Consider the following 16,791-nt stretch of genomic DNA (forward strand, 5'->3'; position numbering starts at 1 on the left):
CCATGCCATAGCACTGGCATTCATGCCACGCATTAAACCAGAGGTGCCATGTGTGAAACCAGCTGTGGTGAGGCCAAATGCCAGCATTTTTTAAAAAAAATTACGCATGGTGGGAAGTTTTATCAGTGTGGGAGCCAACGGTGTGACCGATAGGAAAACAAATAGACGTGGGGCCCGTGATGCTCCGAGTAGGTTAGTGGAGGGATTTGGGTTTTTTTTTTGCAGACGTTTCATGACCCAGCTAGGTAACACCCTCAATATTAGGAGGGAGTAGGGTATGCTCCGTCTTGGGGAAAGTCTCCTGAGTGGAGAAACTCTCGGAATTAAATGAACTGCCGAAGGCCAAAGGTTGATCTCTGGTTTTACCTGGAAGGGAAGAATGCTCTGGGGATTTTTATCCCAGCATCTGGTTACCCACTGGGGGAAAAAAGACTGCAAACCTGGTTTCATCCAGGGCCAGCTGATTAGCAATGGCCCCTTTGTGTCCAGGCAGCCCCTCTGGAAACAAACCGGGATCCAGAGGTATCCAGGATGGAAACTAACTGGTTTCATTTCGTGATTAGGGCATCTTCCGGGTGCTTCTTTCGAGATCTGGGAAGATCCACGTATTACAATCGGAGGTCCTTCACCTCCCACCGCTCCCAGCCCTTGGAAAGGAAGGGGGTTCCCCAACCCCGCCTCCTGGGGAGAAGGGGATTTGTAGTCCCCGGCGTCCACAGTGGGCTTCTTGGCCCTTTTTTTGTCCTTGTAGGTCTCAACAAAACCAAAACAGGAGGTCCGCCTCCCTTCCCAGGGACTCCCATCCCACTAGGAAAGGGGGTGTAGGCAGCACATGACCTCCCAGGAGCGATTCCATTGGGTAGCTCTGCAGAGGAGGAGGAGGAGGAGGAGTGGGGGGGCCCTGCTCTACCCCGCTTCTTAAAGCGGCCCCCTTCTGGAGCGCGTGCACGTCTGAATCGGAAGGGGGTGGTTGGGGGAAGGGAGATCCTCTTTCACCCCGCCTGTCCTTTTGATCAGAGCCTCCGCGCGTGCGTAACGACGCGGAGCCTTTTGCCCGGAGGAGACGGGTTGATGTTTGTTTGTTTTTTTGTATGTGTGCGCGTTCGCTCGCTTGCAAAAAAAAACAAAAACAAAAACAAAAAAAGGGGGGGGACAGCCCTAAGTAAAATCGGGTCCCTTTAAACTGGGTGGGCGGAGAGGAGATTGCCAAGGAGAAAGGGGGGTTTTGGAAGGAGAGCCGGCGAGCCAAGCGTTGCTTTTGCTCGCCCTCTTCAGCTATAATCCCTTCAGTTTGGGGGGGGGGGGTTGCCTTTCTCCCCCAAGCCATCACCCTCCCAATCCAAAGCTGCCTGGCTCGTTTGTTAGCATCGCAAATATTTGCTGTCGGCCCGGAGAGAAATAGCAGCCGCTTTCGTCGCTGCTGTCTTTTTTTTTTTTGCTTCTCTCTCTTGCGCTCCCCCCGAGTCTTTGGGGTACAATTTTAATGCAGCTGCTGCCCCTCCAGAGCGGGGAGGCCTGGCCGAGCCCCCTTTCTCCTCTTGAGCCGCTGGGGGGCGGTATGGGGCGCCTCAATCCTTCCGCGCAGGCATCGCGACCGTAGCAGTCAGGCATTTTTCCCTTCCTGTTTGGAGACCAACCTTGCCTTGTTTAAAAAAAAAAAAACTAGAAGACTCCGAGGGACTGGCACCTTGAACTTGGCCTTGATTTATTTCCCCCGCCCCTCCTTTTCTCTCCCTTTTCCACCCCCTTTCTCGATCCTTTCACCCCACTCCGCTCCTCTCTTTGCCAAACCTCTACCCTTCTCCTGCTTTTCTCCTTCCCCTCTTCCCTCCCCACCCCCCCTTTTCCACCCGCCCTCCCTCCCTCCTTTCCTTCTTCCATGGCGGAGACAAAAATAATTTACCATATCGATGAAGAGGAGACCCCTTATTTGGTGAAATTGCCCGTTTCTCCGGAAAAAGTCACTTTGGCGGATTTTAAAAATGTCCTCAGCAACCGGCCGGTGCATAGCTACAAATTCTTCTTCAAGTCGATGGACCAGGATTTTGGGTAGGTTGGTCTTGCCTTATTGTTTTTATTGGAAGATTTTTCGGCGGGTTGTTAAGCATTGTAACTGAGCAGGTTTTGCTGGCATTCGGGAACATCTGGCATCCCCTGCCTGCCTTTTAACAAGCCTCGGAGTGTATTTCTTAACATTTTAGGGGTGGGGGCAAATCCGCTTGGTTTTCACGGAGCTCCCTTGCCATGCACCTGTTTATACCCCATGGGGAAGACCAAATTATATGCTTGCTCTGAATCCGTGTGTAATTCTCTCCTGTCTTAGAAAAAAAAGTCTGTATGTCATATGTCATGTTTTACAGAAGAGAGCCTTTTTTGTGTGCTCCCGGTCAATAAACAAGTCCCAGCTAAAATAGGGTATGTGAACCTCTGGGATCAGATTTAACGTCCTCTTATGTTCTACCTATGTCCTCAAGAGTCATTTGATGGCAGCTGGATCGAAATTGTGGTAAAACGTGGAAAGAGAGATACGTTGAGCCACACTGGCAAAGGTGGGCATGTTCAGATGGCAAGGGCAGAAATATGAAATTTAAAGAGGTGGAGCTTACATTTTCCAAAGTAGGAGGCCCCGGACAGAAGCTGGGCATATGTGACACTCTGATGGCCTAAAATTATGAAAGTTTTGGGAGGAAATTCTGTGAGTGGTTGGGTGGGGGTGGGGGTGTCCGTCCCTTTACTCCACCTCTCACCAAAGCAGCCTGAAGTTTAGTTTTCAAATGCCAGGTATGCAGCACCGTGCAGGACCAGCTTTTCTGCGGCCTCTTTCTGAGTTGCCAAGTTAGGCCTACTGATTTATTTATTTGCTCTTGCTATAAAGAAAGACTTGACACTAGGGAAATGTTTAGGTGCCATTGATTATTTTTTTCCCCTAGAGGGAGAGAGAGAGAGAGGATAACACTGTGATACCCATCATTCACTTAGCACAAGGTTTTGTGTTCCTTTTCTCTCTTGGCAAAGCAAAACAATTACGTATGTTTCTGCTGGAGGTTGGTTTTCTCTTTCCTTCCTGTCCGGGTGATGGTGTCTAAGCAGGGATAAGAAATAAACTTAGTTTGCTAAAGAGAATTGGAGTCTCTGGATCATACTGATTATCTTCTTCCAACCTGCGATGTGTTCAAGATTGGTGTTTCACAGTAAGAAATAGCGGTGCTTGTTTTGGCTTCGGTGTCTTGGTTAATGGCAATATTATTGGCAATAATAGTGTAGGAGTGTTGTGCTTAAAAGGTTGGGTTTTTATTTGTTGTGGGGTAAAGATGACAATAGCTGAAAACGTCAGAGCAGTTTTCTGGGGCCACAAAGCCTTCTTGTTTTGGCCATTGATAGATGGCCGGGGCATTGGGATTTCTATGGAATGATAATTATGTTTCAAAGGCTGGGCGTGACTTTTAGGTAAGAGAGAGTCAGCCAGGCTTGCAACATTATAAATTTAAAAAAAAGTTAAATGTAATAGTATAAAGGGAAGGGAAAACCCCAAGAGGCGTTGTGTCTTGTTAATAAAAGAAGCAAGGAGGGGAGAAAGGCTGTGTCTTAGTGTCATTTTGACATTAGCAGCACCGTGCCTGTAAAATACCAGTTGCAGAAGAACCACGGTGAGAAAGGACAATGTCTCTGACACCCCTTTGTGAGCACCTCAAAAGTATCTGGTTGGATATAGTAAAAAAAAAACAGAACTGTTGGACTAAGTGGACTTTGGCTTGATCTAGCAGGGCCGATCTTGTGATGGTCTCCTGGGAAAGCGAGGAGTAAAGACTGACCACTTCAGTTCCAAAAGTTTACTTTGAGCGGCCTGTTCTGAGGCTTTTTTTACCGTTTGTTGTGCAGGAGAAGAGATGGCTAAGAGGCTTAGATCACCAAGTGGTATAGGCAGTGGCCCCCAATCTTTTGGGGACCAGAGACCGGTTCCACAGAGAAAGGTTTTTCCACGGAGGGGGCGTGGTTTCATGTGCTGCCTCCATCCCACGGATGGGGCTTCACTTGTTTAGTGGCCCGGGGGGGGGGCTGGGGGTTGGGGACCCCTGTTATACGGTACTCAAGAAAGGGATTTACCAAGTTCAAGCTTTGTGAATTGCACAGCAGCAAAGGAGGAGAATTTCCCTGAATAAATTAGTGTTCAGACTAGTTTAAAGAACTTTCAACACAAATTGTTTAATTGGGTTTTTTTTAAAAAAAATAATGGGTTGGACACAGTTATAAAGGAAATGTCTCTCAGTGATCATTGACATTATTTGATGAAAGAGGGATTAGACGTAGAAAATGGTTCCAGATGCGGGGGATAAACAAAAGATAGCTGTTACTTTATTTTTAGTGGTGAGTTTTCCAGAAGTACCTTTCCCAGTAAACTGGATCAAATTGTGCTTTATTATGTATGAATGACACGAACTGTGAGTTGAAATATGAAGGCGCCTAATTTAAGTCCTTTAAGGTGGAGTCTCCCCCCACCCGCGTCTTCTAAATCTTTTGATTTGTTGGCATTTAAATGATTGTTTTAAAAGAATCGTAACACCCAGTTCTTTTATTACTGTCATGAATCAGCATTTGAAATGTAATAATTGCTTGGTAATAAAATCTGTTCCTTCTCCGTTGGATCTGTGGTACCTGGATCTATTTCTGGCTTGAGGAACTGGTGTTGTGTATCATTTGCAAAGGTCAGAACCAAGGAAGGAAGGATTGTGGAAAAGCACCAATGGATTATTTTTATTCCCTACGATTCTATAACATGAGGTCGAATTCTGCACCTTTGCATTTATTTATTTTTGCCCTTGATTCCTCCTAGTTCTAGCCCTTCAGATTATATAAAGATGTATGCCCACAGAGAGGGAAGCAATGGAGCTCAATGGCCAGATAGTATATTTGCCATATTTGTAGTTCTGTGTTTAATTCCCGGCACTGGTGAACTTTGCTGTCTCCCTGTTCCGACATGTGAGCTGAGGTCCACTGTGCCTCGAGTGCCCCAATCCACTTTTGCTGTATCCGGAAAAGAAATTCCATTACTCAATCTTCCCTATCTACAGATAAAGGAAAAGCAGAGTGGACTTGCAGATGGATGTACAGTTAAGGACTTCAAAGACGAGGAAGCCATTGAACCCACTCGGGATAAGAGTTTGGGGCAGGGTGGGAGGAAATTGGATTGGGGTGGAATGGAGGATTGGTAAAAAAAAAAAGGGCACTGGTAACTGGCTGGCGTCCTGGTTAGCACTGGTGCCCAGTTGTAGAATATAGATGGGAGGTGTTCTTGGAACCGTTTCCTGTGGCTGGGCGTTTGCAAGCCACTGCAGGCCAGCAGTTCTAAGTAAGCTGCTGAACCAGGCAGGGTAAAGCTTTCTCGACCAGCTGGGTGGGGCATGTTCTTTATTACACACACCCATTATGGAAAACACGGCAAGGGATGCTGGAGACCATGACTGTTTCCTGCAGTGTGGGTTTGGAGGAGAGGCCCGTTAGAAAAATAAACAAATGGCAGGACTTCCCGTACTGCCCTTTCCAAGGAAGTCGTTTTTTCCCTGGTTAGGTTTTTTTTTATTAAGATATATTTCTTTGCCAATATTGAAAGTTCTAAAGAGGGCCTCTGTCTCCAGAAGCTGGATACTAGTGAACTTTGCCTGCTAAGGAGGTGCGGTGGAAATACAGTTTGCTCCCTTTGTAAAAATGCTCGTCCCAAAAACGGTTCTGGCAGGCAGAGTGGATCCTCAATGGGGCTTTTCTTAGATGAGGAGGAAGAGGCCGTATCTGAAAATAGCAGGGATCTGTGGCTGAAGCGTAGCCTGCTGCCTTCTGCCAACTGAGTAGATGAGACCACCGAGCTACAGGGGCCTTCAAACTTGGCCCTTTGATGACTTGTGGACTTCAACTCCCAGAGTTCCTCAGCCAGGCACGCCGGCTGAGGAATTCTGGGAGTTGAAGTCCACAAGTCATCAAAGGGTCATAGTTCCCTCACGCTGGCTGAGGAATTCTGGGAGTTGAAGTCCACTCCTCTTAAAGTCTATGCCAGGGGCCTTCCAACTTGGCCCTTTCATGAATAGTGGACTTCAACTCCCAGAATTCCTCAGCCAGGCACGCTGGCTGAGGAATTCTGTGCGTTGGTCCGCAAGTCATAAAAAGGCCAAGTTTAAAGACCCCTGACCTAGCAGCTTTATTTTGAAGTGAATTTTCGCACTGAGCATGAGAAGGTGAATTTACAGCTCAAAACATGTGCCTTTGGGGCGCTGGCCAAGGTGTGTCCTCCCCTCCCCCTGCCCCCCCCAAACTGGCATCATACACGGTGCATTTTATTTTTTCACAAGTGATTTTTCCTCTTCTGACATGCCTCTCTCTTGCACCTTGACCCGGTGCTCATGGCTGGTGGGTCAGGACAAAGAATCTGGATGCAACCCAAAGCTTGGTTAGTTTGGACAGCTCAGAATCCATTTACAGCTTTTATTTTTTTTTCCTTTTCTTTTTTGAGCGAGGCTTTGGCCCTGGGAAATGCGAAGGAATTCCAAGGAGCCGGGTGTAAGGATATGAATTTTTTAAGAGAAAAAAAAATGAATAGTTCAAAATTTCAAATTAAGACGGGAGGGAAGCGCTGTGAAGAGCAGCAGGGGTGCAGTCGGAAGGTTGAGGCTGGGTGGGCTGGACAAGGAGATTGGCAGAAGATTGCGAAGAAGGTGGGAGTGGGGTGGATGCCTTAAGTGTATTTTTATGCCTTTGGAAAACAACAGATGGATTTAACAGACGTTCGGGTGGGGAAGGAGAAGAAACTCTGAAAAGTCAGAAAAGCAGTTTGGGGGGAGGGAGGGATGCTGACAAGACTGGGGATCCCTGTTCAAGATTTGGGGGTTTTGCGTTGGCATCGGGCTTTGCAAAGCACGGAGTGGGTATTTCTCCTTGAGGTCATTTGGTTTCCCTTTGAGGGCACGTGTGATGGGCAAGGAGGCCTCAAGTACAGAAAGGCAAGCAGTCTCAGAGGTGGTGTGTGTGTGTGTGTGTGTGTGTGTGTGTGTGTGTGTGTTGTTCTACCAGCTTTTGCAACCCTGGTCTGTATTTTCCTTATTTTTATTATTATTTCTGGATTTTTTCTCTCTCTGTCATTCCAGGAGTGTGATTGAAAAGATACATTGGCTGTCTTAATTCTCCCCTCCTCCCCTTTTTCTTCTTTCTTCCATTTCCTCTCTGTCTGCCTCTCTGCTTAATAAAGTCACCTCCCTGTCTTTGTGGGGTTCCTCCTGGCAAGATCTGTCAGAGGAAAAATGATCAAGAGGTTGCCTTCTTTCTACATCCATAGTTTTTTGGATCAAGGCTCCTCCAAGAAATAGAATTTACCTTTCATCCCTTCTCCTTAAGTATGGGAAACGGCTCCAACCTGCTGGCTTTGATAAAGTTATCTGGGGTGTGAGTTGGACCTTTTCTGTTTTGTACTGGAAGGGAATCTTTTGTATAATGATGGGTATTATGGTAAAAAGAAGTGCATTTTGCAGAGGTCTTTTTTCTTTTTTAGTTCATTCTTGGGGTGCTTTAGAATTTGGTTTCTTTCTTAAAGGATATGTGTGCACTGCTTCTCCTGTTGGGGAGAATCTGGGATCTGGGGAGCATCTCTCTAAATCTTCCTTTACTTGTTGTTGTTGTTAGTTGCGAAGTCGTGTCCGACCCATCGCAACCCTATGGACAACGTTCCTCCAGGCCTTCCTGTCCTCTACCATCTTCTGGAGTCCATTTAAGCTCACGCCTACTGCTTCAGTGACTCCATCCAGCCACCTCATTCTCTCTCTCTCTTCCTTTACTACTCACAGTTAATTGGGGGTGGGGGGTGGGGAGAGGCTCAGGAGGTGTTCCTTCATGACATCTTTCCTTGGGAGGGAATGGAAGCGTGGGAAAACTATTTTTTTTGGTATGGAACTGTCTCTTGCTTTAGGAAATGGAACAAAATCCCTGGAAAATGGGGAGGAGGCTTTAAATCTGAGTGTCCAACTTTGGCAACTTTAAGATTAATGGACTTCAACTCCCAGAATTCCCCTGCCACCCAATTCTGGGAGTTGAAGTGCACAGGTCTCAAAGTTGCCAAAGGCCTGCTCTACATAAAACTCAAGCACAGAAAATAGATATTCGTATCCTGGGAAGACCTCATTAAGATGCAGTACCTAGCTACCTCTGGATGACCTGACAATGCTAAGCAAGTTCATACCTAATTAGGAGTTAGACCAGACAACACCAGGGAATCCCACAATTAGAAGCTGAACTGGAATGTTGGAAAAACAATGTTGGCAAAGTGTCTCCATTTTGTTGCCAAGCAAACCATATGAATGTGTCTGTCATGTTACCAAGACTTGGCTCAATGCTAAAAAAATAATCCTACTTTTGAATTGCAACATATAAACAACAACCATCTCCTCTCCTCCTCGTGATCCATAAGGCCACCAAATCCAAAGGCTCTTGGACAGAGTGGGTTTTTTCCCCCATCATCTGCTCTGGGGATCTTTAAAATGGACAGGCTGAAGGTTGAGCCACTTCCGTGAACAAAGTCAGGGCTCCATTACAAACGTCTGGTCCTCTGACTTGAGTCATCCTGTAGAATCAGCAAAGTTAAGAGCAGGAAAAGGTCCCAGGATTGAGGGTCTGATTAAGATTTCTTTTTTTCTTGTGTAGAACCCATTCCTTGAGATTTGGGGGAACAAAAGGACTTGCGTCTTCATTTACTTTGGCTTTCCTAAGAGATGTTAAGTACATCCGCTGGCCATAATAGCTGTCCGGCACTAACTTCTGACTTTGCCGCTTTAAATTCTAAGTTTTGTTTGAAATTCTGGATGAGATCTTTGCCTATCAGATGTTGTTAGGTATTCCTACCAGCAAAGTAGTGCAGACAGGCATTATCCATTGAGTCACCACATTTCCTTGAACTGAGTCCTTGGCTGCTGTTTTACATCTGGCTTTGGCCCATCTACTTGAGAGGCCCAAGGGACATCCTAACAAAACCATGTGCCCATTTCAGGACCTCGGAGAGTTCCAGAGAAAGTAGATGTTTTCCTTCATCACAGTATGACTGATCTGGGACTTGGATCCATTCCTCAGGGTGATTATCAGAGTAGTTGTGCTCAATCAGGAAGCACTGCAAGAATCACAGTTTCCCCAATTTTCTGCTACCATGTTAATTGGTGCTTGCAGATTAACAAAATTGGCTGTATACTATGTGATAAGCCAAGCTGAGGGAAGAATGGCAAAATCTTTAGTCTGACTCCATCCATTTTGAGCATCCCCTTCCTGCATAAGAGTTTCCTGTCTCCAGCATCAGACTACGCTGGAGGTTTTCAAGAAGAGGTTGGATTGGACTCGTCTGGAATGGAATAGGGTTTGCTGCCTGAGCAGGAAAACCTCCAAGGTCCCTTGCAACTCTGTTATTCTATTATGCTGTTACAATTTGACTCTAATGATTTGTTTATTGAGACACTGTTTTTTGGTTTTGCACAGTACTTTGAGCGCAAACCAATGTTTTACTAACTGTAACAACTAGAGCCGTACAGCATGCTAAACTAAAGTCAAATTTACATAATATTTTTTTGCTTTAGCACAGTGTCTGAGCCAGGTTTGTTTATACATTGGTTTATACTCTTGGTTGCTGTTTAATGGAAATACATTGTACAAAATGAAATGTTTCGGTTTTTCATCTGCATTTTAAAAATAAAGGCAGATGTATCAATAGCTGCCTGGAAGGTTTTCAAGAATAACAAAAACACTAAATTAAATATTAAATTCCATTAATTCCACCAGTGTGCAGAGATGAGGCTTGTAAGTGAAACAAATATACTGCGATTATTATTATTATTTCATGACTTAATTATCTGTCTGTGGCTTTCAAAAAAAGGAGTAGGAGATCATTTTTCTTTCTAGCCAGCCACGTTCTGGATGAGTCTGCGAGCATTACTTAACCTAAGAGAAGAAATATGGCCAATAGTGCAAACTTTCCCATCTGCTAAATATCATCTTGGCATAACCATCGTTCCGTGGTTTCGGTGGAATAAACCATCCACTTTGGGTCAGTTTTTCTGGAAGGAATAAAAGATGCCTCTTTCTCTGTATAATTTGGCGTCGCAAATCATCATCTCTAGGCTCAACCAGCAATGGAGGTAAATGCTAACCAATTATTTCCGGCGTGGTTGGTTTGCCTTGATTAAAAGTGCTGAAAGAAGGAATCTCTTCTTGCCGATGCATTTTTATTGGCTTCGGGTCCTTTGCTGTCTCTCGGGAACAGTTGCCTCCCCCCCCCCGCCAGTTCCTCCCCCCTCCCATATTGTGACGCTAGGGAAAGTGCTGAAAAAAAGATGAATTGGATGCATTCTCAAAGGGGCAGGGAGGAAAAAAAATTGTGAAATTAAATTGACTCCAAAGGACTGCATGGGCAAAGCCGTGACATAGCGTATAGAATAACAGAGTTGGAAGGGACCTCGGAGGTCATCTAGTAAAACCCCGTGTTTGAGCAGGAGAATCTATTCTATATCATTTCAGACAAATGATGGGACATCCACACCTTCTGAAGAGTTGGAAGGGATCTTGAGTGGACCCAGACCTGCAAGATCCAGCCCCGCCCCCCCCAACATCGGCAAGACTGATTGTGTTAATCTTAGATATTTGAAGAATGTTAGGGATAGGAAAGAAAGGGGCACATGGGGAAAGAAAATCCCCCTTTAAAGGGAATCGACTTTTACACCCCCTTCTTGCTCTTCGTGTTTCTATCTCCTCCTGCTCTTGTTGTCGAAGAAGAAAATTTTACGAACAAAACCAGGCCAAAAGCAATTGCAGGCAGAATGTGCAGAAGAAAATTTTTAATTGGAGGGAGAAAGGACGATTGGGTCTGCGGCTGCAGCCCGCCTGAGACATAATAGCTTTTGCCAAACTTGACAGGCTGACAATGAGCAGGTCCTGAACGTGGCTTTAATGCCTGATTGTTTTCGACAGCCTTGGGTCTGTAGCGGCTGGCTGTCGTCAGGTCGCTTTGGCCCGAGACAAAACTCTGCATTGCCTCCTACGCTGTTGTCTTCACGTCACGCAAAGATGGCTAGTCTGGATTCCTGGCCAGCGTTTAGATGCCATGGCCCCTATGCCTGGTCAGTGCCCCCCCTCCCTTGGCCTCCTAATGCTTTCCTATCTCCATGTGATGCACAGCTGGAGGGCCCACCGCTGAGCACAGCCTGCAGAATTTACTCAGTTTTACAGGAAGTGGATGAAGGACCCATTGGGAAAAAAAAAAACCTTTGGTAATCTAGATTCTGTCTTGGTGATTCTTTCAAATTTGAGCCCATATCTTCTGCCTGTCACTCTCATCACTGTTTTGTTGATGGGATGTGAGGCCTCATCCTTTTCATGCCTGGTGCAAAAGCCATCCTTCCTGGTTATATCCAGCATGTGTATTTGGAGGTGGAGTGCTCCTGACCGTGGAGGTTCCATTAGGCTTGGATTAGCACACATGGACATTCTGCTTATTAATAAATATCGCTTCCTCTTATTGCTCTGCTAAACGGAGGGTTTACAACAACCCCGGGCGTTTTGTAATTTTAGCTAGAGAATCAAAGATTCTTGTGCCAAACTTGGCAATCTGTGGCGTAAAGTTTGGCACTTGTTCTTACGTTGGGTTATGTTCCAATACTTTATGGAGTTGCTGCTACAGGAAAGGAACAGAATGAATGTCCCATTGAGAGCATCAGGAAGTGTGTTTTGACTGCCCTCTCTCACTTCTCTTTTCTGCCCCAACAACTCCCATTTTATGCCAAAACCCATCTTTGCCACTCTACCAACCCAGTCTTACTGGGGCGCAGTGGTTTTTAATGGTGCCTCTGCTCTGCGAAATGCCCTTTGATAAACTGGTCCTTTGCTTCCCACATTGCCAGAAACTGCTTTAGCTAATGCAAAATTCTAAAGGTATCGCCTGGCCTTGGGGCAAAACTAGTTAGTTCTCTGCTGTTATCTGACAGATTTGAATAATAATAACTGCTTTCCTTGGTGTGTGTTTTTTTTTGAGCTTGTTAATGGCATTACGTGCCTGAACAAGAAACCTGAAGGACAGCATTAAGAGAGCTCAGCCTATCCCAAAATGTCTTTCTCCCAGCTTTTCCATGGATGAGAGGGGAAAAAAGCTGATTGTTGGAGCTTGTGTTGAGTTTGGAAAAGGGAGTCCTTACCAATTGCCAAGCATTTGTTTCATTTGCAAAGAATACACTAATCAAAAGTTCTCTGAGCAGTTAATAGTGAAATACAGTACAGTCTGACTAAAAACATATATAATCAAATGAAATTAAATACAAAATAAAACACCCTATAAGCTAGGCGGGTATGGTGCTCAGTCAGGTCAGCCTTTGTGTGTGTGTGTGTGTGTGTGTGTGTGTGTGTGTGTTTGGGTGATCTTGGCTGCTTTATTGGTTGCGAACAACCTTTAAGCAGTTGAGGTAAAAAGCAGTTGCATCAGTTGTGGCATATTTGTATAAATGGAGACGGGGAAGCAGATTTGGACGGAAACTTTAGGAGAAGACTGATGTGGGTCTGGGGAATTCAGAAAAAGGAATTTTCCAGGGCTGCAGGAACATGGTAGCTATTTTTTTCTTAGCAGAGGGTTGAAGCAGATGACCTTTGAGTTTCTTTATAGCCAAATATTTTGCATAGGAGGTTGGGAAGAGAGGCTGGGTCAGAAGTCAAAGCTTTGTGTTGACCAGAGCGGGAGAGTTTTCAGGATGTTGTCTATGGTCCCTTTATAGCAGACATGTCAAACACAAGGCCCGGGGGCCGGATCCGGCCCATGAAGTGGTTTCATGCGGCCCGTGAAGCCATCCTGGAAACAGGGAGGGAACGGCCCCCGCTGCCTTGGCCCTGGCCCAGAGACCCTCCTTCTGCCAGAGACCCTCAGATCTGTCCCACTCCTGCCCAGGTCCCCATAGGCACCCTCGATGCGAACGAGGTAGAGCTGGCCATGCCCACCCAGTAGGCTATATGTTTAAAGCCAGTAGGTTTTTAAATACCCTGTAAACTGCCCTGAGTCCTTCGGGAAAGGGCGGTATATAAATCTAATAAAATAAATAAATAAATAAATAAATATATGCACTCTAGCCACGCCCACCCAGTAGGCTGCACCCACCCTGGCCACACCTACCCAGCCCCCTGAGGGCAACCTCAACGCTGATGCGGCCCTCAATGAAATGGAGTTTGACACCCCTGCTTTATAGGAAGGCTGACATTTCCGATTTCACCATGTTGAGACCAAACCTCCCTGGGTGGTGCCCAGGCAGGAGTCTGATGCCTGAAATTGTGAAAAGCTGCTAAGGGCCAGAGTTGCCTGCTTGATCAAGTTCAGCCTCTTATCACTAAATGTCAGCTTCGTTCCGCCTGGCTGCCTGGCAGGAATTCCTTTTTTGCCCTAAGCGAGTGGTGTTTTCTGTACAGGCCTGTGCAGATTTGCCACTTGCCCCAGACAAGGGGAATAAAGTGGAAAGAGAGGTTAGGTGCCGTCTTCTCTTCTGCTCGCTTCCTTCCCACGCTGTCTTCAAGCTAATGACGCTTCCTTTCCTTTCCACAAGGGCTTAAGAGAGGCTTCCAAAAGAGGGTGAGACGATGCAAGGCTTCTTTTTGCTCGTTCAGGGCATTACGTTGCTCCTGTGTCAGAAAGAAAAAGGGGGACAGCCTATTCTCCAAAGCGCCTGAATGTAGGTCAAGAAGTAATGGGTGGAAAACTATTAAAGAGAGAAACCCAACCTAGAACTAAGGAGAAATGGCTTGCCTTCAGAAGCTGTGGGTGCTCCGTCACTGGAGGTTTTTAAGAAAAGTCTGAAATGGTACAGGGTCTCTTGCCTGATCAGGGGGTTGGACTATTGAAGACCTCCAAGGTCCCTCCCAACTCTGCTATTCTGTGTATTTGTGAAGCAGTAAAATAAATGCAGCCCAGATGTCACCACTGACCCTGACACTCTTTTAACGTTTGGACAGACAACTTGGGTCCAAAAACAGGCCCTGTTTATTGTGTGACGCATTTGTACTTCAAATTCGTATATGTCTCCCTGTGGCTTTGTTGACTTGTTTTTGCGATTAGACAATCTGCTTCTCCCGCAAGCTCTTGCAATCTGTGCAAAGTGTAGTAGACGACTTCCCGGGTGAAAAAATAATTTTCTCCTCTATCCATTGATTTTTTTTGTGTGTTTTTTTGAAAAATATGGTCTGTTGCTGTATCCCAACTTGGGGTTTTGGGTGTTTTTGCTGGGGGGCGAGCCTGCTGCTTCACTGTCACGACCGTAGGAATTGAATTGGTCATTCTGAATTGCTGCTGGGGGTTCCTCAGCCACATCGCTTGGATGGACGATACGGATTGCAGAAGGGAAGGTCAGAATTCGTACATGCATTCGTGTTTTAGAGAAGGACTGATTGAAAACTGGCAAAATAAAAGTGTGGAGGTGGCTGGGGAATAAAAGTTCAGAAAAGGTAACAGGAGAAGGAAAACCTGGAAAAAGATTCAGAGATAAAAAATAAACATGAGGAATGTAGTTTCACTGGATAGTCAGAAAATATATTTCAAATAGTCTAATTCTTGCTTTCTGGATTATATTTAATCCTATATACCTTTAACATTCCTCTATGTTGGCTCTGCGGTGAAAATGAAAGATAATTTTGAGATACTTTGAAAAGGAAAGTTCGGATTGTATCCTGATGAGCCTTAAACCTCTCTGAAGTGAGGATCTCAGTGTAAGTGGGAATAATGAGCAACTGCCGTGTTGTGTGTTTGGGATGAAGTTCCTCTCTGAATCCATGGAACAGCTGAATATTTTATTGCTGAGCAAAGGCCCTTTTAAAAGCTGCTTTTATAGCTGGTTAAAAGTGTGGTTACTTAAAATGGGGTTGCGGGTTTGAGGTCGAAACAGCTTCATCTGCTTGCTCCACCCTTAAGGCCTTGTGGATGGTGCGTGTAAGTGCACATCCCTATCCCAAGATTCCTTTGCTCACATACAGGAATTGTGCACACCCGTGTGTGTTTTTCTGTGGTGTCAGATGCACAAGGCGGGCATCTCCCTGTAGATATATGCTTCCCACTGAGCTGGGAAGGGCATCATTAAGAGCAGGACGTTTCCTAGCAGTCATGCACTGATGCTTAACCTTTCTCAAGGCATGTGGTTTATTTCTTGATTATTTCCCCCCCCCCACATTCCCTTCTAGCATTTTTTTGGCTGAGCTCCCTCCCATGTGATCCTTGGGAAGGGGCATTTCTCCTTTTTCCTCCTGGAATCTGAGGCTTGGCTTGCTTGCTTGATCTTGGTGTACATGCTCATGTTGAGAATCTTGCAGTCGAACGATGCCGATGTTCAGATGCCGGCTATTCATTTGTGGGCTCCTGTTTCGCCTTTTACCTATGTTCTGTTAAGTTTATCATCCAATGGAAAGCCTTGATTTTACTTTCTTTTCTCCCAGGGTGGTAAAGGAAGAGATCTCGGATGACAACGCAAAGCTCCCATGTTTCAACGGACGTGTCGTGTCCTGGGTACGTGGGGTCACTTCTGCCAGATCATTTATACGAGCAAAAGACGCAGTTGGGGGGGAGGGGGGGTGTCTCTACAAAATGGGACCCATCACTTGCCAGGTCTTGGGTCCATCTGATATATCTCTAGAAGACAAAACCCATGAGACACCGGTGCACGCAAGAGGATGCAAGGACAGGTGACCATTAGCCACAACTCTGGGGTGCAAGCATCTCACCAGATGCTGAGTTCCTTTTGCTCTGATTACAAATTCTTCCGTTCGTGTTCTGTGGCAAACGCCCACCTAGCCTCACTGCAGGGTCTGTCCGCCGCCCGTTCTGAATTCCTCGCTAATTGCCTTCAATGGTTTGCGATTTTGATCCCCGCTTTTGAAAGCCTCCTCCATTTTTCGGCTCATGAATCCATGCGCAGCCACCCTGCTGAGGTTGACTTTGTTTGCCAAAAAGCCCCCTTGTCTGTCTGGGGCGGCGTGCCGGCTGACACAGGTTGCGCACAGTGGGTTGGCCATTGTAGGCAATTTTCTGTTTCATCGGCTGCAATAACGGAATGTCATTTTTTTCCCCCTCTTGGGAAAACCCTAGCCTAGCTGATTCGCCGCTTTGGCTTTGGCACTAGTTCCTGATTGGCCAAGGATGATGTCATGCTTCCCCCCCCCAACAACCGCATCCCGCCATCCAGGGTGGTACTCCCGCCCCCCGCAAGACTCCGTGGTATGATTCTGCTTTTTCATGAGCATGGTTCTTTCCCGGGTCTGCTACTGATTCGGATAAATGGATAAAATCTGTTCAGCCTTAGATTGTTCCGAAAAACAGCAAGGCAGAGGGATGGGTGAAAAACAGTTCGCAAGCAATCCATCATGGAGTAACAATGGCTTTCTCTGAATGGAAGGGAACACATACTTCAGCATGGTGGCCTGTTCTATAGAGAATTGTCCCTTAGAGCTGATCTTGTCTTCTACAGCCCCAAACCTCGATCTCTGATGTTTAAATCTAAATCTAGCTTATAGTAGTCTTAGATGGTTATGCGTTGTAAAAATAAAAGCACACTGTGTTCTTTATATGATTAAAATCCATGCAAGCTCTCACGTTGTGTTTTAAATGGTTTGGCTTTGCCCTTTGCACATGCCCAGAATCCCTGCAATGGGCAACCTTTCTTAATGCCTTAGCTTTAAATTCCTCAGTTTGTCCAGTAAAGTATTAAGCCTTGGTTTTCTGTCCCTTTCGAAATTAGAATTGGCGGGTCTTCAGATCTTTTAAAAGTC

At 45.9% G+C, this 16,791-nt stretch overlaps 1 protein-coding gene across 2 annotated transcripts in view; it reads left to right on the forward strand.

Annotated features, from left to right (window-relative positions):
* The first annotated feature begins 919 nt into the window (after positions 1-919).
* DVL1 (dishevelled segment polarity protein 1) overlaps positions 920-16,791 on the forward strand; it is a 34,765-nt gene continuing 18,893 nt past the window's right edge. Inside the window, exons 1-2 of one of the 2 annotated variants that reach the window (XM_081341519.1) lie at positions 920-2,049; positions 15,463-15,532. In XM_081341519.1, coding sequence (XP_081197645.1) covers positions 1,880-2,049; positions 15,463-15,532 — 240 coding nt within the window. In that variant the 5' untranslated portion in view covers positions 920-1,879. The remainder of the gene's footprint in view (positions 2,050-15,462; positions 15,533-16,791) is intronic. The other variant, XM_081341520.1, reaches the window with a different exon arrangement.

This window comes from Vipera berus, assembly GCF_964194415.1.
Source record: "Vipera berus genome assembly, chromosome: 17".
In the NCBI taxonomy this organism is placed as follows: Eukaryota; Metazoa; Chordata; class Lepidosauria; order Squamata; family Viperidae; genus Vipera; species Vipera berus.